Source organism: Halichoeres trimaculatus, unplaced genomic scaffold (assembly GCF_033239565.1).
Source record: "Halichoeres trimaculatus isolate MK-OKI-2021-1 unplaced genomic scaffold, fHalTri1.1 fHalTri1_scaffold_21, whole genome shotgun sequence".
Lineage (NCBI taxonomy): Eukaryota > Metazoa > Chordata > Actinopteri > Labriformes > Labridae > Halichoeres > Halichoeres trimaculatus.
In genome coordinates, this window is record NW_027437199.1 from 10,863,324 (window position 1) to 10,888,146 (window position 24,823).

General features: G+C 40.2%; 1 protein-coding gene across 1 annotated transcript in view; it reads right to left on the reverse strand.

The window, feature by feature from the left end:
• large1 (LARGE xylosyl- and glucuronyltransferase 1) overlaps positions 1–24,823 on the reverse strand; it is a 97,200-nt gene that overhangs the window by 28,991 nt on the left and 43,386 nt on the right. Inside the window, exons 4-6 of the mRNA XM_074698195.1 lie at positions 22,254–22,336; positions 17,696–17,819; positions 17,318–17,489 (exon numbers count right to left, since the gene is read on the reverse strand). Of these exons, the coding sequence (XP_074554296.1) occupies positions 17,318–17,489; positions 17,696–17,819; positions 22,254–22,336 (379 nt within the window). The remainder of the gene's footprint in view (positions 1–17,317; positions 17,490–17,695; positions 17,820–22,253; positions 22,337–24,823) is intronic.

Sequence of the window (24,823 nt, forward strand, 5' to 3'; positions counted from 1 at the left end):
GAATTGAGCCACTAAAGAAGCAAGAAAACAATCTTTTCTGTGGAAGATGAATGAAATTCACTGGAGAGATTATAGCTCTGAAAGCTCAAGCTTTGAAACATCCATAAATTGAAGTCAGGACTTTGTTGCTGTTAGTTTTATCTAGAGGTGAGGAGATAATTGGGAGATGATTGATCTCCTGCTGACCGGCTGTTCCTCTCTGATTGTGGACGGAGAGAAAATAAATTCTGATTGATCACTTTTTGAAACTTCAGCCTATTCAGAAACTAAATCCTCCCTCAGAGACAACAGTGATGTGTGAGGCTCCAGAAAACTTAAACACACTCCTCCCAGACAAAGGTGATAATTGAATTTAGCACTCGGCTCGTATGAATTTAAAGTTTTATTATCCACCAGGCACAAAGGTACAAAGAGGAGAGGAGGAGGGATGAAACAAGGGGCAGAGATGAAGGAGATGAAGAGGAGAGAGGAGGAGGAGGGATGAAATAAAGAGCAGAGATGGAGGAGATGAAGAAGCAGAGGGGGAGGGATGAACGTGGGCTTCAGGGGGAGAGATTATGGAAGGCGAGGTGTGAGCAGATAAAGGTCGAGGAGATAGGCGTTGGGGAGGAGATAGGAGCGTGCGGAGCGAGCAGAGAGGGTGGAGCGGTGGCAGCTTTAATGAAGGCTGTAAGGAAGATTAATGAGAGCTTATTGGAGCAGGCGGCACAAAGAACACAGAGCTGACATCAAGGTGACGAGTGAACGAGACGATTAGAGCGCAAACAGCTCCTCTGTTCAACTCAAACTTTACGAGTTTCTGGGCTGGGTTCATGAAAGAAGTGCTTTTTAGTCAAAGGGGATGGAAAGACGGGAAGAGAAACCCCCTGTTTCTCTTCTAATGGAGGTTTTAATCAGGTTAAACTATTTGATTGCAATAAAGAAACAATCCTGTGTGATTAATTACACTTAATCACTTCTTAATCATAGTCGATGTACCTGAAAACACACACGAGGATTGTATTCAACACCAGAATTATGTGAAAACAGTTCAACTTTTCACACACTAACACCAGGAGGGTGTCAAACATTATACTTTATTTTAACCATTAAAATGAGCTCAGTGAAGTAATTTTCTTAGAAATCTTGATTTATTTTCCCTGTCATGTGGTATAAAAAGCTTGTTCTCTTGTGATATCATGACAGCTTGCTGCGTCGGGGGGTTATCGATGCATAGAGTTGATCTGTTCTTATAAGTTCACTTTCTCTGTTCCTGTGTGGATCAATGAAAAGCAACTTCTTTGCTACCTGAGACGCAAGCCCCGCCCCGTTTCGTATTTGATTTTTTCCCTAGGAGACTGACATCATCACTTTCTCTAAAGCCACATGTTGAGATGTTTCAGCATCAATCACAATTTTGTTTGGTTTGAAAAGAAATGCTGTCGTAGCATAACAAGCAAAGGCAGCAAAGGCCTTCCCACACTTGCACTCCTGAAACTTCAAGACAAACTCCTTCCACTGTTAAGTTTTCCCTGTTGGACAGGAGCTGTCGAGAAGCATCAAAGATGTGGTCACTGATATAGCCAAACAGTTGGGTCATTTGTCCATGGTTCAAATCCAACTTGTCGCCCCTTTACGGCACCACTCCCACTCTCACCTTGTTTCCTGCTCCATCCATTTACTGTCCTATTTGAAAAGAGGCATAAAAAGCCCCAAAAGTAATAAAAAATATAGAAAAGCACTCAGACAGCACAGACCTCCACCAAGCACATAGTGATTGTCACGTAACACTTTAGTCTTACTTTAATGTTATACTCCCTTTCAGCAGACTGTCTGCTACAATTTGGTGTTAGTTGCAGGTTTGTACCATAATTTGTTACCTGACAGTGTTGAAAATTATGATGACTCAGTACATATTTCATATTCTGGATCTTAGTATCCAGAATATTGTCAGGATCTGGATCGTACTTTTACATCCATCAGACATTATGGTGACCTTGTCTTGTATTATTTTCCAAAGCAATCCGACCATTTATGGTGGAGTTATATATGGATATGGTGAAAACGTCCCTATCTCACTGATACAGAATCTTAAAAAAAAGTCCTTGATCCAGACAGTGATCCAGATCATCTCCAAAATCTATTCACTTCTTCCTTTTTTTTATTTTGAACATTTCCTGAAAATTTCATTAGGGTCAGTTTGTTACTTTTTGGGTTATGTTGTTCACAGACAAACAGACAAACTCTCCCAAAGACATAAACTCCTGACACTATGTGTCACTTTCTTTCAGTGCTATTTGGAAAGAACATGCTGAGAGCAGAAAAGAGGAGCAAAACAGCTTCATTACCACACAAAAATATTATTTTCCACACCTTTGTTTAAACCTCTGTATGTACCTTTGTATGCAGTAGGCTAAAGTGAACCTTTTGACTGATAGTGCTCATGTTACTGCACTTCACCAAGTTGAAAAACTGCAGATTACATGATCAAACACAAAAATGTCAAGCTGAGGATCAAACTGACTTATGAGAACACAGACTGTTTTTTTAGCACTTACACAAAAATAGAAAAGTGTACATGGGTCAAATATTCAGAAAAGCTTCTCTTGAACAGAAAATTGTGCATAAAACAGACTTTATTCTGGCTTTGTTTTCAGTCTTTGGGGGATAATGTGTTAACTAAATGCTGCGCTTGACGGAATTCCTAATCTATGATTTGTCTGCTTTGAGATTTTAGTCTAATAGGTGGTTTTCAGAGAAGATGTCACACCTTCATCTTGGAAAAGAAGCTGCCTGCTCTTGACAAATGATGCCAATGCTACATGAAACCAAAAAAACTTTGTTAAAAGTTTCTTGAAAAACAATCTTGTTCTCAAACTTTAAACATTCAAAGGATTTCCAAGCCAAAAGAAACTCCAACAAAGTTATCCTTTCCATCATGATTAATGTCACTTTTTGTGTTCCAGACTGGCAGAAGGAGCTGTGAAACATCACTGATGCATTTACAAACACACACACACACACACACACACACACACTTTTGGCTTGCCAAGCTATTCTCTCTTACAAAAATCTTTTCCTAATCCAAACATTGACTTTGAGAAAAACTGATGAACAACAGACCGTGGAGCTTTAACCACCAGCTTTCTCAAAAAACAGTCAAATACTGAGTTTCAGGTCAGGGAGCCATGACAGGAAGAAAAGGAAATCAAATCAATAGAGATTGAGTGTGTTTTAACAAAGAAAGGAAAAGAAGGAGCAGATTTGGTTGAGAACAATGTCCGACAGAAAACACCTCATCAAAATAAGACCATTCTTCACACAAGCAGCCGCAGTATTAGCTGCTTTAATCTGCAGCAGATTCATTCACATCACTCTGTTTAGTCCTTATTGATCCTGTAATTTACCGTCTGCAGGATTACAGCCAAACCTGCTGCTTGCTGATGACAGGCTGCTTTACAGAACTGGACTTAATAGTATGAACGCAGCAAACCTCAGGCCGCGCACAGTCGTTTTCCCAGCATGCAGCACAAGCTGGGGGGAGTGAGTGGTTCTTAAATTAGCTGTGGGGGTACCAGAAGATCAGGGGGAGTTTTTCCTGCTGAGTCAGAGCTGCTGACACAGAAACAGATGATGCCGAGGTCAGCAGCAGAGCAACATACAGTCTCCAGTCCACAGCTTCATCCTCCTAATGTGCCGCACACAGGAGAAACGGGCGACTAACGGCAGCAGAGGAGGCTTTTAAAATCATTATGGAGCAGCTGGTTCATGAGGAGGTTGTTGGTGTTTGTCTCTAACATGTTGATTAGACTGTAAGTGAAACTGTGTTATGTACATAAAACTCTACAGGCCAAATTCATGACACTAATTCTCAAAGGCCCGATATCAGCTTGGGACTGTTGTTTCCCTGCATTATTAACAGTCCAATAAACAACCCAAGGAGTGTCCATTTGCAAATTAAACACTTGGATTTCTCAGGTTGATTACATCTTCCAGAGGCGCCCCCTTTAATCTGTTTGTGGTCTCAGTTTCACTGTAAATACTTAGTTAAGCTGGGCATACACTGTGTGATTGTCTGCTCATTTTTCCACTTGTGCAACTATTTTTTGGTTTGGGTTAATTTTCAGCTCAATCGTGTGTCATGCCTTGTGTAGTATACCTGGGGTAACGAGGAGAAATTGACGCCTCACGACCATAGACAAAAATAAAGCACATCAGCTATAGTGGCCATATTGGTAGTGGCAAGGGCTTCGCGTACAGCCATAGGGCGCCTGTCGGTCTCGTGACCCTCAGCTGTGCCTCTTATTGGAGGAGCTCGCGATCTTAATAACCTCTGAACGGCCGAGTTAGAAAAAAATTCAACACCCGTACAGTGGGTGCCGATAGTAAAATTAGCGACTCAGACAGGAGACGTTTTCTGAACCAGGCTGTAAACAGGTTAATTTCTGCTTTGAAAATGGCTTTTTTTGGCTTGGCGTGTATGTGACTTCCTGTACTTTCGGAGCCAGCTTCAAGCGAATACTTGAGAAACCGCAGATTTTAGGACTTCTGCATTGTCTCATATTGTTACACTGGAGGTTGCCGCTTGCTCACGAAGTGCTCCCGATTACAAATCCATTGATCACTCCTCGTGTAGGTAGTAGGAGCAGTACCATGAGCCGGCTGGCCTCGACCTCCTGCATAGAGCAGCGATCTCTGAAGTGACGTCTAAAGTTGGAGGAAGTTGGTCTAAAGTTCACTTTAGTTGTCACTGCTTACATCCTGTTCTCAGTGAAGAATTGAGAGACATGATTTCCCATGTCTGCCCAGCAAATTCCTTGTTCATACATGTAGTCTCCCACTTCTGTTTTTTTTCTTCTCCTTTTGACATTGCAGAGCTGGATACGAGAGTCCAGCTCCCAAATGCCATAGAAGAAGAAGGATACAGAGATTGACGTGTGGATGTGAGCAGTGAAGTCGCATCAGAGCATTGGGTCGTATAGTGTTAACGTTTGATCTGGAATAGATTAGCTGCTCTTCATGCAGATATCTGCTCACAGAAATAAACAAATCACCACTTATAGAAACCAGGATGTCATCATCGTGTATTGTGTTTCGCCTGCTTTTGCTCTCCATACAGACTGTTTTTCCTGCAGACACCAAAGCTTGCTAGCTCTTTATTACAAAGAAAAACCAGAACTCTTCTTATGCTTGAATTCAGACCCTGAAGGACAGAGTCTACATTTTTTCAGGACTTTCCAGGCACTACCGCACTCACAGACTGTTAACCAACAGATATCAGGGAATATTTATGCCCCAAATATTTGTCACAAACATCATTTCTTTTACAGCCCGGCTCCTCACAGCAGATATGTGCCAGCCTGTGATTTTACTCTGATCCAAACGCATTGATGTGTTGTCACTGTCATGCTGATGTCTGAACGCTGCTGATGACTGTTTGATTTCTTGGTTTATTTATGCTCCTTGGTTGGCTGTAAAAACTGAATTGCCCATTTGGGACGAATGAATGTGTCTGAATTTGAATCTAAGGCGAGTCAGCCTCACCATCTCGGTGTCCTTGAGCGCAGAGTCATCAGCTAAAAAGCATTTCAGTCACAGGAAGTTTGAGCCGCTGAGAAAGAGAGAAATGACGTCTGATGCTTTTAGAGATCTGTAATAAACTAAAGTGTCTCTAATTCAAGGACAGGTGGTCTGCAGGTGACTCTGCCAAGACATTGTCTGCCATCAGCTCCCAGGATTAACGGAGGGAGGGTGGGGAGAGGGTATAATGTCATAATGTAGAGCAGGGTGACCCACTTCTGTCATTATACCTGATGCATTCTGCATACTAACTACAACATCAAGACGGACTGAGCTTATTTATGAATCTTTGTTCTTGTAAAATCTCCAAATAAACAGAAACAAGCTGCGGTCACGCTCTGAAACTGGATGATTTCAGGAGAAATATCTGAAAGGAAGCATGGTTAACTTTTAATACCCACAAAACTGAAGGATTAAGTTTCCAGTGAAGCAGCTGAGGAGAAAATTTTCATAATTCAACACTTTGTGAGCTCCTGAGGCCCTGCTGATTCCCTGGAGACGATCTACAGATCTAACCTTCATCTGCAGAGCTTCACATCATCAATCACCTGCACAGTCACAGCACCCCCCCCTCGTCCTCCCCCCTTCCTCTTCTCCTTCTACACTCTTTACCTCTCAGCACTTAAGAAGACAACAGACTGGGAGTGTAAATATGTCTTTTCTGTGAAGGTTTATGGAGAAAGTGGGTTTCTGGGAAAGAAATGAAAGCACAGTTCTGCAAAGCTGTGACTTAATGGTGTCTTACTGTTTCCAGTGTGAACAGTATTTAGCAGCTCTGACCTCCATTCTCACAAAAACTTTCAGCAGCTGGCACCACTAGCTGTAATTCCTTTACACGTCTAAGAAAATATATATATTAAAAAAAGATCTACAGCTTCTGCCTGCAGATTTTATGAAGGTGCTGACTCACCCTCCTTTCTCATTTTTCCTCAGAAACAATTCTTCCAGCAGGTGACAGAATATGTCATTCATCTTTTCTTTAGGGAGGTGACTAAATAGTGAAGGCTTGAGAAACTACACTTCTGTCTATATATATTTTGTGAAACACTAAACCTTATCAAACATAGTCATCTTAGGAAAAAAATGAGTAAGAGACATAGAAAAAAAGAATAGAAAATAGGCTAACAGGGGCAATAATGGGGCCTGACAATATCAATTCCAAAACAGCAGGTACATGTCAACCATAGTTTTGCATAAACTCAAATTTTCAACAACACTGTTTGTCTGTCTGTGAACAACATAACTCAAAAACTAATGAATGGATCTTCATGAAATATTCAGGAAATGTTTAAAATGGGATAACGAAGAAGTGATTAAATTTTGGAAAGGATCTGGATCACCATCTGGATCTAGAACTTTTAATGGATTCTTTATCATTGTGAGATAGGGCCATTTTCACCATATGTGTATATAAGTCTACGATTAATGGTCGGATTACTTTGCACAACAATACAAGACAAGGTCAACATAATTTCTGACAGATGTAAAAGTACGATCCAGATCCTGCCAATACTCTGGATACTAAGATCTGGAATATGAAATAATCATTATTTTCAACACTGTCTGGTAACAAATTATAGTACAAACTTGCAACTAACACCATATTGTAGCAGACAGTCTGCTGAAAGGGAGTATAACATTAAAGTAGGATTAAAGTGTTGCGTGACAATCCCAATATGTTTGGTGGAGGTCTGCGCTCTCTGAGTGCTTTTCTAGTTTAGCACATGGTCTCTTCTACTACAGAGCCGTACAGTTGTAAGCAGACACACTATACTGTTTCACATATTAACAACATGGTATATGTCATAGACTTACAAGGAACATGACAACACCTTATACCATATTTGGGAAGAGCAGGACCTTTTAAAAAATCTTATAAGGGCGTACTTGCACATACTGTTCAGCATTACAGGAGCCCTCACAGATGTGTGAGCTACTCATGCTGCAGCCCTGTACAACCAGCTTTTTAACTGTGTACCGATAACAAGCCAGGTTGTCCACTTTTCCTGGAAAAAAGGATCTGGCATCCATGATTTCCAAAAAGAATGCCAAAATTTGTTCCTGACCTTGGAGTAGTTTTGAAACAAGCGTGGGCCTTGAGCATCTCTGAATAGGACGAAGCATTATAGAAACTGTCTGGATACTTTTTCGTTTTTTCTTTACTGGCTCCAGAGTAAATATTTTCTCTACATTTGAAAAGCTGGAAAGGTTAAGGAGGATTGCACAAATTCTCTTTTGAGACTGGGTTTTAGAAACCGAGAATGTGAAGGTCTCATTTGTGGTTTCATCGGATGCAAACATGAAAGGGGACCTTTTGGCTCTTGCTTTCATGTAAAATGTCCTTTCTTTTGAAGTCCAGATATCTTGCTTTCTCATCTCCAAGCTTTCATCATGTCCTCTAAATATCAAACGCTCTCCCCTCCACCTCCAAAGAAATGCTCTGTCCAGATAAAAAGAGCTACCCTTTACACTTAAACTGCACCAGGAGTTTCTTAACCCGGTGAGTTGAAATATAAACTGTAGCTGCAGTATATATATATATGTGACTTCTCCTTGAACAAGAGTGTTCTTTGGAGTGAATCCTATAAGTTCAAACTGCGCAGCAGCTCTGACAGCTTATTTAGTACAGCTCTATATCGAAGTGACCACTGAAGGGTGGGTTTTTCAGCAGGGAGAGACGAGTGTTAAGGAACCGCTCGTGTTTGCAGGATGTTGGACGAGCTGCGGTCTCTGCCGGAGTCTCGTTCCAGCTCGGCAGCTCTGTGGAAAGACTTCATCACCACCACTGATGGCCAATTATTGCTCATGTCAATCAGAATGATGTCACACTAGGTCCCTGTAAACTGATAAGGTTCTGTTTCTCTTTTCCTGCTTCAAACTCAACTCTCTCTGTCTCGCACGAGCACAGATTAGTGAGGGTTAATGAAAGACAAAACACTGAAACAATGAGATGAACAATAGAATTCTCTGATGCTATTATCCATGTGTCACACACTCTTAAAGGAGTACTATTTAACAGAGGAACACAAAGCATGGAAGCAGCTGGCAGCTCTTCTTTCATGAGAGTTGGTGATGAGTAGTAGTCGTCTTCATCACAGAAGCAGCGGGGACAGAAGTGACACAATCTAAACGCAGGACTGAGGTTTTATTTAATTATTCACAACATGCTGATATGGCTACAACTTTCAGATAAGGGCTGGATTTCTTCCCACTGTAACTGCAAACATGATTAGGAGCAGATCCTGTACTTGATGCCCCCGTTCCTTGAGATAAGATCAACAGATTGTGATATGAACAGACTAATTCTCTGTGTGCCGCATGATAAATACACCACAGTAAGATGATGACGTATTCACTCCAAGGCCTCCAATTTAATTTAAGTTACTCAAACTAACAATATCTGTGACTCTTATTCTGTTACTGAACTGTATCATCTCATTATTTAAAGAGAGGGTATGATGCTCATTCTTTCTCTCATTATTTAAAGAGGGGGTATTATGCCTATTATTTGTCTCATTATTTAAAGAGAGGGGTATTATGCTTATTATTTGTCACATTGTTTAAAGAGAGGGGTATTATGCTTCATATATTTTACAATCCAATATAAAATGACAATCTCCAACCTTAATGTATGCCAATTTTCAAAACAGATAGTGAAGATTACAATTGAATTTGTAAGTAAAATGCTTTAAACTGTCTGTTTTAAAAATAGCGCAAGATCTTCCTGAAACTTAATAATGAAGTCATTACATAGGGACTTACACACTGGTTCATGACATGTTGGACAAGCAGGCCATAAACACCTAGGTAGGCTGATAACTCAGTCCCCAACAGGCCCCCAGTGGACTGACCAATCAGAGAAAAGGGGGTTCATGTAGGGGGGAGCCTTAAAGAGACAGCAGCTAAAACAAAGAGTTGCAGACAGAGGCTGAAATAAAGTTTTTTTACAACAGCAGGGTGAGAAAATATGGATTTTTTCAAAAGATTTTAAGACTGTAAAGCTACAATAGAGATAACAGAGGGATAGTGTGCTAAAAGGCACAATACCCCCTCTTCAAAAACATTGGATTTCAGTGTATCATTTGGACAAACTAGAGCATTTTTTTCTTTCTTTTTTTAGGAATGAAACAGATTAAATATATTTCTTTTTAACTCTATCTAGAGTGCGCAATCTGTCTCCAACTGGCCATACAGTGCATTATTGGTTCAACATAATTCACAAGTGCAATATCTTAAACTCATCTTGTCACATTAATTGTGTAAATATTAGTTAATCTTATACCCTATTTTTGGTATTTATTGCTTACTATTCCACACTTTTCTTATTATAATTTATTAATTATTCTATTGTATTCTACTGTTTATTTATTAACCATTTGACTATATTCTTATATTATTCCTATAGCTATTTTCTATCAATGTGAAGAGCAACTAGTAAAACCAAACAGTGGGAAACAAATTGCCAACACAAACAAACTACTTTGACACAAACTGTGATTTTTACTAAAACAGGGTGTGGGGACAACAGTTCAGTCAAGTCAGTTTTGTATAAATGACTGTAAAATGCGTCTCTTATCTGCTGAACCTCTAAAGGAACAATAAAGAGCAGATCTCAAATTTAACAACCACCCTCACATGTCGTAAAAAACGAAGATGACCAGATTACACTGTTTAATGCAAGTCTTTGTAGCGACAGGTGTGATCACCAGCCTGTGAAGCAGCACGACGGAGATAAAAAGAAGCGTGGCAATCGCTCACATGTGCATGTTAGCTTAATGTATGTATTAATGTGTCAGAGGATGCAGAGCCTGTGTGTGCATAATGAATCCTATTCATGAGTCCTGTTTGCTTCAAACACTTCCTTCCTCTGTGATATGAAAGCTTTCCGTGCACTCAGACCCTCTCAGACTCACTGATTCGTCCAGAGTGTTCAGCGTTATGCATAGAATGTATTCAGGCAGTGTAAGCACATTAATCTTCCCCACATGAGAAGATTCCTCCATTAACTTTTTGTTTCAGAAGTCACATGCAGCTGATTTCTGAACAGATGGGAAATGTTGTACAACATCTCACAGAGTTAACCTGAGGGTGGAGTTTGCTTGGTTGTTGTTGAGATTTCCAAATACATTGATTGATGCTTGTTTGAGACTTGGGCCAGGGAAATTAATGGGGAGTTAAATGTTTTCCATCCATATTGGATTCCAAACAACCAACAGTCAAACTTTTTGGAAATATTAAACAAGTTGTAATTGTTGCGCTGCCTCGTTGTGGCTCCCTGTTACAGCAGCTCTCTCTTCCTTGCCCGCTTCTTGTAATTTTTTCATCTCTTTTTCATCATTTTTACATTTGGAGTGGGTCATTACCTTGTATGGTTAAGTCATGAACACCAAACTGTTTTTGTCTTCAGTGATATTTTTACTATTTTTTCTCCTGTGTTTGTCTGGAGATCCTAGATGTAACCATGGCTGCATTTTTTTACATGTGAAATCAGCTGTTAGCAGCCTGTAGCATATCAATGCTAACTGGTGCAAGGCCTGATGTTTCCCCACAAGGTGAGGAGAAGGAGGTGAGGATGACGTGCTGGTTCTCAGGTGTGAGCAAGGAAGTGACGACATTGACCTGTGCTTCCATTCATCGTTATTGGGAACGTCAGATCTATCTCCAATAAGATGGACAAGCTAGCCATGCTAACCCAGCAACAGAGGGAATACCAGAAGGCAGAGTAGCATCATGCTATTTACAGACATGGCTTACAGAGCTAACACTGGACACCAACGCCACATTGGAAGAACTTCACCTGCTGTGAGCAGACAGGATCCAGGAGACAGAGACTGAACAGACTGCTGATGAAGCTCAGTCCTGGACCCTGTGGAGGTGGAGGCTGGCTGACTGGACAATGATGGACAAGCTGTCATCATCTATTTTCTTATGGAGCTTTTTGCACTTTCTATACACTTTCTTACTTTTGTTTTCCTGATAAATGCTGTGACTCCTCCTGAATTTCGGGTCTGAATGAAGGGCTGGGGCGACAATGAAAAACAAAGGGATGTTCATCTGAGAGACAGTAAAACAAGGATGTGGACAAGATGAAACATGCGCCTCACACTGGCATCAGAGGTGCTGACAGGCAGTGCACAGAGGAAATGCACAGGGAGTAAGAAGCAGCACCAGCAACACCATCAGCAGCCTCACCAGCATCAGTGTCATGAAGAGCCCAAAGTGCCATCTTGATTCCAGCTTCAAGTGTCCATCAGATTACTTTTCAAACCGGTTGTACTGGGAAGATTCCAGGTCAGGAGACCCTCCTCAAAAAGTGCAGCGGTGCCTTCCAGCAAAATCACCTCGCTTCAGCAACAAAAAGAAACTTCTCAGTCAGGACGAATCATTTGGAAAAAAGCTTTTGAAGCATGAATGCACGCAAGAACTGCAGAAAGTTCGTGAGTTTGCACAACACGAAAATCCCCCGGAGACATCCCTGAGAAAAAAAATCCCCTAAAAAACGAAACATGAAAACAGTGAACATTGTTTCTCCCTCTCTGTTCTGACGTTCCCGTCAGCAAGAGGAGGGCTACACAAATTATTCATGGCGTTTCCTTGTCTGCTCCGGCTGTCTGCTTGTTTAAAGTTATACGATAAGTTTAAGGAAAAAAAAAAAGGCTCGTTTGGCCGAGATGAAGGTTTGAGTGAAAATAACTGAGGGGAAAACGTCTGTAAGAATGAAACAGGTGAGAGTTTAGGGATAAATGAAGCAGGCTGATGTGGCTCTCTGAGTTTAAATACTGTTAAAAAATGTATCCACAGATCAACATGACAAACGTCCATATGGAGGGCTCCTAGGATTAAGCGTTGGTCTGGAGACAGTGAAGCTGTTGGCTTATACAGGCCAACTTGTACGTTGTATCTACTTTTTAGAAACAGACAAGACTTTAACTAAACAGTTAAAATGACACCATTCATTTCTGTGTAATATTCTAGATTCAAACTTTACTCTAACGCTAGTAAGTATGTCACAGTTATGGGTTTTCTTTCACAAAAAAATACAGCTGTGCAGAAAAATAGGCCATGTTTCCACACACAGCCCCAGAGAGATGTCTAAGATTGACTGAGTTCAAACGCTTTACAACACACTGTTCACTCTCCTCCCACCTCTACACACACCTGACCTCCACCTGCCTGCCCTCCTCCACTCCGTACACACCCTCACACAACTCGAATCTGTCAAAGAGGCAGAGGTCGACTTGTTCTCCCCGGTGGGCACGCTGTATGGGAACGAGGCTGAAATGAAATATGAGGTCTGGAGTGGACCTTTAATTTCCCCGGGGCTCCAAAACGAACGCAGAATACCTGCTGATTATAACCGGGGGGTTAACTCCAATATATTCCAGGCAGGCACCAGTGAGCTCTGACAATGGATGGATAAATGGCGTACGTCAGCATCTCTGAGAGGCCGTCAGCAGTGTGGGAGGTAAATGTGGAGCACGTTAAACATTTTAGCGCCCTGAGAGTTTGCAGGGTCACACAGAAATCACCAGAGAGGAAGAACCTGAAGGCAAATAGGAACAATAATCCATAAAAGAGCAGCTAAGAACTGATGATGTGACCAAAGCAGCTGTGAAGTATGGGCTCCATTCAGCCAATGATTTCTGCAGATTGGACAACACATTAAACAGCCAGACGATTATTCCATTTAGACATGCGTTTGAAATCAATAGACACTAAAAATCAGCATCTGGCTGTTTTCAGAAAATATGTTTCCTGTGATGAGCAAAAATAAAGCACAAATGCGCACTAATTTTCTTTTTTCTTTTGCAAATCTTCCTCTAGAAACGCTTCATTTCTGGGGTATAAAATTAAAAGTGCTGGGATGAAGAAGCCTCCCTCTGCTCTGATCAGCTTCTCTTTTCATTTCCTGTTAATGCAAAGTCAGCTCTTACAACAGATGCGCCTGTTGTCTTAATGAAGCTGGTGTAATTTACATTTACACAGCAACGATTTCATCAGTAACAACAGAGACGTGCAGTATTCACCGCTGTGCATCACTCTGAGAGGGGTTTCCAGAACAAAGGACTTTTTGCATATTTTAAAGGACATTCAGACTCTGTCCTGTAAGGAGTAAGGATTATTAAAATGAGAGACAGGAAGAATTTATTAGCAACTTCTTCCTCAAACTTTCTCTAGGCTCTAGTTCTCATCGTGTCGTAAAACGGCTTTACCTCCACTTCAGAGCCACAGCTGGCTACCAGGCGCTCGCCGCTTAGTGTATCGGTCCGCACGCGCAGCGTGCCAGACATAAACAAACGCAGGAAGTCTTCCAGGACGAAGAGACACAATGAGAACTAGAGCCTTATTTAGCGCTGTTTTTGTGTGAAAGTAACGCGCTGAAAATTCTCTAAATAAAGCGTGAACGCAGACCGATATCAGATTTTTTGGTGGGAGTCCGTTTATTTGTGTTTTTGGTCAAGTAAAAATTGGCCCCGTCTGAGTGCAGAGGAAACCAGCAGAGGAGCAGGGAGGGGGTCTTTGGTGCAAGCGCCCTGGGCTTCAGCTGCACAAAATCACTGCTGTAGGGGTGATTTCTGCCCTAAACTTTGTGATAGGACCCAACTTGTTCCATCCTTGAGTATCACTTTAAAGGTTGACACCGAAATGAAAAATGTGTATTAAATTGTTTCAGACGTTGTTATTTTTAAGTATTTCTAAAGTCATGCCCTTAACTCCAGTGTCATGGTTGATGACCAGCTGACCTTTAATGCTTAAGCAGCCTCCGTTACTCAGTCAAGCTGATTTGCCCTCTTTAACATCAAGATGATAGGACCCTACCTGACAGAGCATACAGCCCAGCTCCTGGCTCTCGTAATATCACACATTGACTCACTGCTGACTGGCAGCCGTCCCTGTATGCTCATTCAAACCTCTGCAGATGATCCAGGATGTAGCAGCACATTTGATCCAACCTGCCTTAAACATCTGAACTCTGCTCACTCCTTAAAAATCAGCACCAATTCTTCCTCACTCATTATGTGTCAATACGTTCTTTAAATCAACATGCTACGGTCCTACGTGTGCTGTGTTTGTGTACAAGCCTGATAAAGTTAACGATCTATTTAAAAGACGCTGTGCTGGCTGTATCTTGACACTGTATCAGCTCTTTTCAGCGTCTTTACGAGCCTGTGCATGGGTTATTTGAATAAAGCTGAGGCCTGAGAGGGGCGTTTATTGAGCGTGTCTGAGTGGACGGTTGTAATGCTTTAAACATAATGAGGCTAACAGTTCAGCTGGACTGGACAGTAAAAGGAGCCAGTGGCAGAGGTGCTGCATCCCAGTCAACACCTAATTAAGATTGATCCAGACCTTTGTGGCTGTGCTGCGCTATAGGACAGCATTACCCATAAATCTGTGGAGTGACTCAACACTGGCTGCTTCCTCCTCTTACCAAAGATCTTAACGTCCTCTTCTCTACCTCCAGGGGATAATCCAAAAGGACTTTGTGTCCTATGATGCTTGGACATCCTGTACATGTCCTGTTATACTGTTAAAGTCTAACACACTGAAGAAATGCTACCTGACTGATGTACAGCTTATAAAACCACTTTACCAGCTGCAGATTACTGAGACATCCTGTAATAGTTAGTTTGATAAGTTTTGGGATTGTAGATAATCACGCACAATTTTCAAAAAAACATAACATTAACAAAAGTGGTTTTTCTTTAAGAAAGTGGAAGCATCTTATACTCAAGATGGCCTAAATTTTGAACTATTTTTTTTTTAACTAAATTTTTGAATTCCAATATTTTTTCATAGTACACTGTCCACTTAGACAAAACTCAAGTGCCCCCTTCATTACTGAAGCAAGCTGTCACTCACAACCCACAGCAGCAGGGAGTAGAAGATGGAGAGACACAGCGATTGTCCAGAATAAATCAAGATGGTGATTTTAGGACATTAGTTATAAGCACAGTAGAGACAGTCAGTTGTTAGGCGCTGCCCTGTTGGATGTAGCTGCCTTTTGCAGCAGCTCTCTCTTCTTCCTGTGTTTCTTGTAATCTTTGTATTTGGAGTGGGTCATTAATTGCATGGCTCATTCGTCGCTCATAGAACCCAAACTGGTTTTGTCTTCAGTGATATTTTTACTACTTTTTCTCTTGTGTTTGTCTGGAGATCCTACATGTAACCATGGCTGCATTGTTTACATGTGAACTCAGCTGTTAGCAGCCTGCAGCATATCAATGCTAACTGGTGCAAGGCCTGATGTTACCCCACAAGGTGAGGAGAAGGAGGTGAGGATGATGTGCTGGTTCTCAGGTGTGGGCAAGGAAGTGATGACATCGGCTTGTCCTTCCATCCATCACAATTGGGAATGTAAGATCTATCTCCAATAGGGTGGACAAGCTAGCTGTGCTAACCCAGCAACAGAGGGAATACCAGAAGACAAAGTAGCATCGTGCGTTTCACAGATATGGCTAACGGAGCTAACATCAGATACCAACGCCATATTAGAAGAACATCACATGGTGTGAGCAGACAGGGTACAGGAGACAGAGACTGAACAGACTGCTGAAGAAGCTCAGTCCTGGACCCTGTGGAGGTAGAGGCTGGCGTATCTGGACAATGATGGACAAGCTGTCATCATCTAGTTTGTTATGGAGCTTTTTGCACTTTCAATACACTTTCTTTCTTTTGTGATCCTAATTGCTGCTGTGACTCCTCCTGAATGTCTCCCTGGGAATAAATAGTAGTATTTTCTATTCTATTCCATTCTATTCTATTCTATTCTATTCGCTGACTGATAAATATAGAGTTTTGGAGTGCTACATCAGAAGACGATGATCCCAAAAACAGTAACTGAGGAATGCTAACAGTGAGAGAAACCTCACTGCATCGCTTCAGTAAGAAGTGCATGAGAAGATGAGAGCTGACCTGACACCAAAATTCATCCCAAAAGAGATCATCACAGATTTAAGGCCAAATATGAAAAAAAAAATGTTGATTGTGGTCAAGATATATTAAAAAAATGATTGATGCTGAAAAAAATTATGAAAAAACAACAGAGACCTGATGTCAAAGATCAGCACAAATGCATGAATATCATACAGTGACATATAGTTCTGCCTGTGGTTGGGTGTGGGTGGGTGTGTTTGTGAGGTGTTACATCATCGTTGATATAGATCCCAAGATCCTATAAATGTCCATCCCTTAAAGCATTTAATACATTCAAGACAGCTTGAGGCTTATACATCTTTCTGACAGCTTCCGCTCAGTATCACAGCCTCACAATCCTCTGATGTCATCACAAAGACTGAGTGTTCACAGATCTTATGATAAATAATGACTTCTGCCAGTACATCAGTCAGTAAATCAGAGTCAACAAGTAAGAGAAATCATCCCCCTGGAATCATTCTACATGTGGATGTTTTCAAAAACAGATCTTCATTTCTTAAGTTTTTTTTTTTCAGCTTACAAACTGTAGCTTAAAAAGAAATAAAAAGCTCCTCCTCCATGCTCACACCAACACCACTTGTGTAACACACACCTACGGACCAGCTGAACCCAACGACATATTGATTCAACAAGTAGAATCCCACACGGTGAGTCATCCTGTTGATTTGGTCTGCATGACTCGCTGGAAGAAATCACAAAAGACTGATGGGCTTACTTCTGGAAAATCACCTGAAGTTTAAATGTGCGTTGCCGCTGCTGGGAAAGGGAGAAGGGGATGTAGAATCTAGGGTTTAAATCAAACACAAAATCAAGTTTATACCTTTGAACTTGTGGAAAACAGCCCAGAGTTCAGCGATGTCTGTGGCGAAGGTGATATCCGTGTCGAGGACGATGACTTTCTGCAGGTCGGACGGCAGCGTCTTGGTTAGCACCAGCTTCATCAGGCCGTAGATCCCAGAGTAATGTTTGTTTGGAATCCATGACACCTCAGACTGAAACAAAGCCAGGCTTGGATTACTGACTGTACACCAACTGACTATTAAGAGTGAAGAATTCACCCAACAGACTCCTGAGGAGCTCATAAGTATTTTTAAAGAGTAAACACAAGTGGTGGTGGGATCGTGAAGCACTGAAGTATGACCTCTGTGTGGGAATCTGAGGATTATCAAAGTGCAGAGTAGATGCTATTGTTCCTCACCTTCAGCTCGTCTGCGTCGTAGAAGTCGACCCTGACGGCGGGAACCATCCAGGTGTGGAAGAGAGAGGAGAGGATCTGCTGGGCGATGGAGTCAGTGATGAAATGGAAATGTAGAGGGTTCCGCCTGCAGACACAGAAAACAAACTTAGTGAAACATGTCTAAGCTACTGACTTTTGCGCAACACCAAACCTTAGGAGAACTTTTGTGAGGGTAAAAGATTAAAACAGAGGAATACAAGAAAAAAAGTAAAAAAAGTGAAAGTGAGTTTCATCTTCTTACAAATAAAATGTGGAGGCAAAAATGAAGCATGATTCTGGCCTTAAACTTGATGGCTAAAGCTTTGTGATGGTCTTTGAAGACGTAACTGAGGCCAGTAGAGCCAAAACAGCACATGACAACTGATGACAACAACTCAGACCGGACCACAAAACCTCATCCAGGGAATCTTCCTCCCTCTGCACCTCCCATCAGCTCACACACATAGAAGTCAGAGACGTGAAAAATAGGTATTCAGAACTTTAAATCAGGTCAACAGATAGTGACACAGAGTGCGGATGTGAGCACCCCGCGGCGTCTGATGCTGAATGACTCTGGGAATAAATGTGTCAGCTGCACTTGCTCAATAAGTTCTGGAGGCTGGAAGCTGTCAGAGTGTATTCAAACTCTGCTCCCATACAAACTGTCAGCAGCGGCAGCAGCAGCTCAGATATAAACACAAAGAGTCCTCACATCCTCTGGACAAACAGCTAAAAGCCTTTCACTGTAAGCTCTGGATTTATGTCCATAAGGAGGCAAATATGTGGAGTGCATCCTGTTTATCTGAGCTGTTTCAATCATAATCTAATCATCCAATATTCATGATGAAATATTCACGTTGTTTCAGTAAAGACTCTCGAGGTGGACAGATTCATTCAGCTCAGCTCGATAAAAATCCATCTCAGGCTCATGTGTGTACATCCTCACCTGGGTTTAAATACATCATACTTTTAAATCATAGAAGAACTAAAAGTTCCTGTTTTGCAATTATTAGGCACTGCATCATCCTGGGTACAGACAGCTATCAAAAAATCACAATCAGTCATATATCATTTGATATCCCACTAATGTTCTGCAGAAAACAAAATTAATTCTAAAGATGGGTATTTCAAGCCAAGATAGAAAATGATACTGACAGTCACCAGCATCATTTCTGCCTTTATTCCTAATTGATCTCCTGCAAACACACACAGAATTCAATGAAACTAAATCAGAATCTTGGTCTTAATTTACGTAGGTGCTCACACAAAACTCAAGGGCATGGCTGAATTGATATTGTTACCATGTCTGGTTCCATAAAAGGTTTTTAAAGAGGTGGTATTGCACTTTTTTAAGATTACGTATAGTCGCTCTGGTACCCTTGGAGTAATTCTACAGGATTTACCCCAAACAAAAAAAGCGTATTTTCCTCACACTCGTGTTTTAGAAAACCTTTATTCCAGCCTCTTTCTGAAACAATTTGTTTCAGCTGCTATCTCTTTAAGACACCCCCCACCCCTCCTCAAACCCTTCTGATTGGCCAGTCCTCTAAAGGCCTGTCAAGTGCAGAACTTGGTGTTTGAGGCCCTATTCCAGCCCCTTTCTCAAATGATTTGTTTTAGCTGCTATGTCTTTAACACCCCCCCCCCAAAAAAAAAAAAAATAAAAAAAAAATAAATAAATAAATAAAAATAAAATAAAAAATAAATAAATACAAAAAATAATAATAACAAAAAAAATCCTTCGGATTGGCCAGCCCTCAGGATCTTTTTGAGAAAATACAGATTCAGGGATTTCTTCAACATGTGAATAAGAAGTAGTTTGAAAATTTGCACACATTGTAACTTCATACAACACCCCCTCTTTAAAAAAAAAAAAAAAATCATAGTAAAGCATTGCTTGCTCCATGATTGACACAAAGCCTTTTTGATTTTATTCTTCTCTTGCCATTTATGGATGTTACAGTATCTTGCATTTGTTTACAGTTCAATACAAACTCCTTGTTGCACAAACACAGAGCCATTCTCACTGATTAATTAGATAATACAATATGCCCTCTGAAATGTTAAGTGCTGGATTAATGTCATACGCGCCACCACAAACAACCATGTGGCAGTAAGTAAACATGTTGCCATGATGACATTTCTGTCTCCTCCCCAGTGCATATGTGTGCTGACACTACAAGATGACTGTAATTAAATGCAAAGAAAATCTTCACCCTCAATAACGGTTTTAAAAGATAACAGGATCTTCTCACTTCAGATCCATGAGCCTTACTCTGCTTCTGCTTTTGCGTCTATCAGAGAGCAGCTATCATCTGCACAGCAACAAGAGGTAACTCACCACGAGATACACACAGAGATCACTTAAAGCTTTGAACCAACCCACCCAAACCCAGAGTTTAGTACACCTGCTGCTGGTCTGATCAGAATAATAAAAAGGTGTTTCTGTTAGACTGAGTCCAGCTGGAGGAGGACATCTTTCAGGTGTGACAGCATCAGTCTCACAGTGAGAGCGACTCTACAGGACTCTCCATCACTGAGACAGAAGCTGAACATGATTTACAGAGTGAGCTGAACAACATACAGCTGCTGGAATCAACCAACAGAGACTCTGGCTCACGTCATTTTAATCTTCTTCTAAGGAGAATTTACAGCAGACTCAATATTTCATTTAAAATCCATAAAGAAGGAGATATATAGCAGAAGAGGGGGGTTTGATAAAAGCTGCAGGTCTGTTTATCACAGGTGGGGTTTAATGATCAATATCATGTCTCATCTTTCACACCGCCCAACCAGCTGACCTCTCTGTGTCTGTCCACTCTCATGGTTGTCTCTCACAGCTGAACAACAGTGAGTCAACATTTAAACACTCCCACTGATTAAACAGAGCTGCAGGTGTTCGCACATTAGAGTTGCTGCTGTTCGCTTCTGCTCCATTAAAAAGTCTGTTTGTGGCCAAACCATCTCCCATCACCTCCTCTCTGTTTACAGACTTTACATAAAACTGTTTGGGCTCTACATGCAGGACTAGACTAGTGCATGAGAAAGATCCTGGTTTTCATTAAGTCTGCTAAAATAACATCATGATCCAGATGAGTAAAAAGTCAATCATTTCTGATGCAGTCAAGGAATTTACAAATTAAAACACAAACAGGTCCCTGCAAATAGAAAGCTTTGAAACTTATTCAACCTATTGACATAGGTGTCCTTCTGAATTTAACCAGAGGAACATCACAACTTATGTTCAAAAAATAAATTCTGCTGTTTGGCCTCAGTGATGGCTTCAAACATTGAATGTTATGGAGGTTAAGCAAAGCAAACATTTCTTAGAAAATGACACAGAGGTGCTATAAAAATATGACTTGCCTTGAATATGCACCTTGCCTTACAAGTTTATTGCAAGTTGATCAATTAAGATCCCGAACAATGAGCGCCAAACTATGTGTGCAAACTGAATTGCATGGGCTAGTAGCGGGCAAGTTGCAGGTGATATACTATGACTGCTTGCGCAATTGATAAAAAGTGCAAAAAAAAGTTTGGGAGAGCAAACAAAAAATGAAGTTTGAGGCCATGGAGTTGGGGGTCTTGGTTGAGGAGGCAAATAAACACACTGGTGAACTCCAGCAGAGACAACTCAGTGTTGTTAGAAAAATACAGGATTTGGGAGGCCATCTGTGAAAAGTTGAGCAAAACCAGAAGACATCCCGATGGAATTAAAAGAAGATGGTGTGATCAGATATTATTTCTTACAGTACAAACAGATTATCTCTCTGTGTCATCTGTCGTTGCAGCTACACCTCCTTCTGGCCACAATGACGCTGTGCCAGTTTGCACCTGCCTTTTGAATGTGCTGAATATAGACGCAAAATCACAGAGTACTACCAGATTCAGGTTTGAGAAATCACATTGTGGGTGCTAAATGGTTACATTTGTGTCCAGAATTCTGCATGTTCTAATAATCTGCATATATTCTGCATACTAATGAAGGGAAGCACCTGGACAGTATATATCAGCTTTGCCCAAGCTGTCAAGTTTGCTTGTATGCACTGGTTTGGGTATATTATAGGCATCAAAATTGGTGTGATGCGTTGCCTTGGGTAAGATGCATTAAAATCTGTTCAATGCACCAACTTGGGCATAATGCTCTGAATTGAGTTTAATGCACCAAATAAAGAAAAATGCATGAAATCAAGTATAACGCACTGAATAAGCATAATACACTGGATGAGCATAATGCACCAAATGAGGAATAATGCACCACCTTTTTTATAAAATGCGTTGAATTTATGGACTTAATTAACTTCCTGCAAAGAGTTCCTACAGTGAGCAGGTTTCTCAGATAGCTAATGCAAAATTTCTCTACTTATTTACACCTCCTCCAGAAACTCTTCACAAAACAGATTATGCATCATTAAACTACCAGAAACCAAAACAACTTTGCCCGTCATGTTTGCTTTTAAAGTTTACAAGCAGTTGAAAATGACTTATAAATCAATACTGTGTTTGAGTTTTTCAGGAGAAAGAAGTATTATTGCTCTACCTGTGGAAGAGGACGGATTTAACCAGTGTCACCACGTCTCGACTGGCGTTGTATCCTGCACACACGATTGCCACATGAATTGTCTGTGGAGGAACAAAGAAATATGAACAACACTTTAAAATAAAAACAGAGGAAAGTCGTTCAGAGAAGAAAGCTGTTATTTCTGCACTTTACAGGGTGGGAAAATAAAAAGAGACGCGACTCTGCTGGAAGAAAATAAAAAGAAAAAACATGAAGAACAAAATCCAGTTCTACACTGAGGAGAGAAAACACTGTTTATAGCAAATCATACAGTGGAACATTTATTAACTCACATCAAAGTATCCGATCAACCATAAAAATATCAAGTCAGCAGCTTACGGTCTGCTACACATCGTTTACTGCAGTAATGAAACCCTGTGAAGTTAACTGTTGTGCTGTTCTGTGTAATACTTAAAAGGTTTGAGAAAAACAGTTTATTTTTTACAACCTGATTCTTGTTTCATCACTTTTATTGCAGCAATTATCTGAACCATTTACTTGAAAGTGAAACCAGCTGACTCACTGACCACTGTAATTGCTCACAGCACTAAAAAAAATATGCATACACTGTTAAATGCACCAAGCTAAAGCTTCTGCATCCTCTTCAGCCTGAAAGCAACTCTGATAACACCTCTGATGTGCAAACATTTTTATATTCAAATCAAACAGTTTGGAGCATGGGATTTCAAAACTCTAGTTCAGACAGAATCTGTACAGAAGATACAATAAAAAGCACTATAGTGTCATTTACACAATATGGGGGTATGGAACAAACAAACAAACAAACAAAAAAAACAACTTAAAGAAAGTACCAATTCAAGTCACCAGACGTGAAGTAATGTAAAACAAGGTAAAACATTTAGCCTGAACCAACTGAAAGTAACATGAAGCAGTGTGACTCAAAGTAAAATCACATAAAGCACTGTGGCATTAACAACTGTAATATAAAGCATACGTGAAGATATGTTATGTAAAAGGAATATGGTTTCAGTACCATGAGGGGAAGTAACTTGACATAGAGTGCCATGATGTAAAATCCCATGAGACATAGTGTATCATCATGTGAAGTACTATGACACACTGAAATGTCAATCGAAATAATGTACCATGAAGTAACAAGACATAGAGTTACTAGATGTAAAGTAATGTTACGTAAAGTAAAGTAACGTAAAGTAACAAAGTAACGTAAAGTAGTGTAAGGCAACATAGGGAAATTGTGAATTAACATAATGTAATGTTAAGTTACATAATGTAAAGTAATGTGACACAAAGTAATGTGATATAAAGTAACGTGACATAAAGTAAGGTAAAATAACTTACCATAGGTAACTTAACGTAAGTAACACTAAGTAACAAATAAAGCGTAACGTAACTTAGCATAATGTAGCATAAGTATGTATATTTATATAGTGTATTATTTAAGTTATGCGGGCTTATACCAGGACCGAGGAAACTAATTTTGTTCCACCTCATGTCTTTACATTTGTGAAATGGCAATAAAGCTCCTTGAATCCTTGAATCCTTGAATCCATTAAGAAATGCTACATAACGTAACATAAGCAACCTAATGTCAGTAACGGAACTTAAGTAATGTTACTTGTGTTGTGTAAACCTCAGTAATGTAACATTAAGTAACATAACCTAATATTAAGTAATGTAACATATCGTTAACTTTCCTCAAGTAAAGTAACTTCAAGTAAAGTAACATAATTTGACATGACATGGCATAAAGTGATTTAAGATTAAGTGGTGTAAGGTAACATGGCTTAGAGTTATATGACGTAAAGTAATGTGATGTAAAAAAACATAAGATATTGTAACTAGACCTAAAATAATGCCATGTAAAATGGTGTGACGTACACTATAGTGGTGTAAAGTGATGTGCTAGAAAGTAAGGTGATGTAAAGAAACCAAATATAACCTAACTACATGTAAAATGACGTTAGGTAACATGAGACAGGGTATTGTGACACAATGGTATGTATCATAAGGAAGACATATAGGTAGATGTAAAGTAATGTGACAAAGTGATGTGAAATAAAATAGCATGACATAAAGTAACGTTAATTGTTTTCAAGTGATGTAAGATGAAGTGATGTAAGATAAAGTGATGTAAAGTAATGTGGAGTAAAGTAATGTGACAAAGTGATGTGATGTTATGCAGAGTAATGTAAAGTAAGGTGCCATAAAGTTAATGACTTTGAGTAATGTGACGATTAGAATTGAGCTAGTGTGATGAAAAGTAACTTTAGGTAAAGTTAGGGGATGATAAATAAACAAAATGTACAGTATTGTGGAAATAACTCAAGAGGAAGACATAGCATGAATCAATATGACACAAAAAATAATATCTGGGCTAGTTTAACACTGCAGAATGTAACACTACTACTTGCACACAGCTACGACCCCAACATGTACGACGAGCTGAAATGAACATGTTGACAGGTGTCTACAGGTATGAAAAACATTTTTTTGGTCTTTATAACGCATGATTTAAATTCATAGCAGCTGCACAGGAAGTGATTTTTTATCCAAGTCATGTACAAATG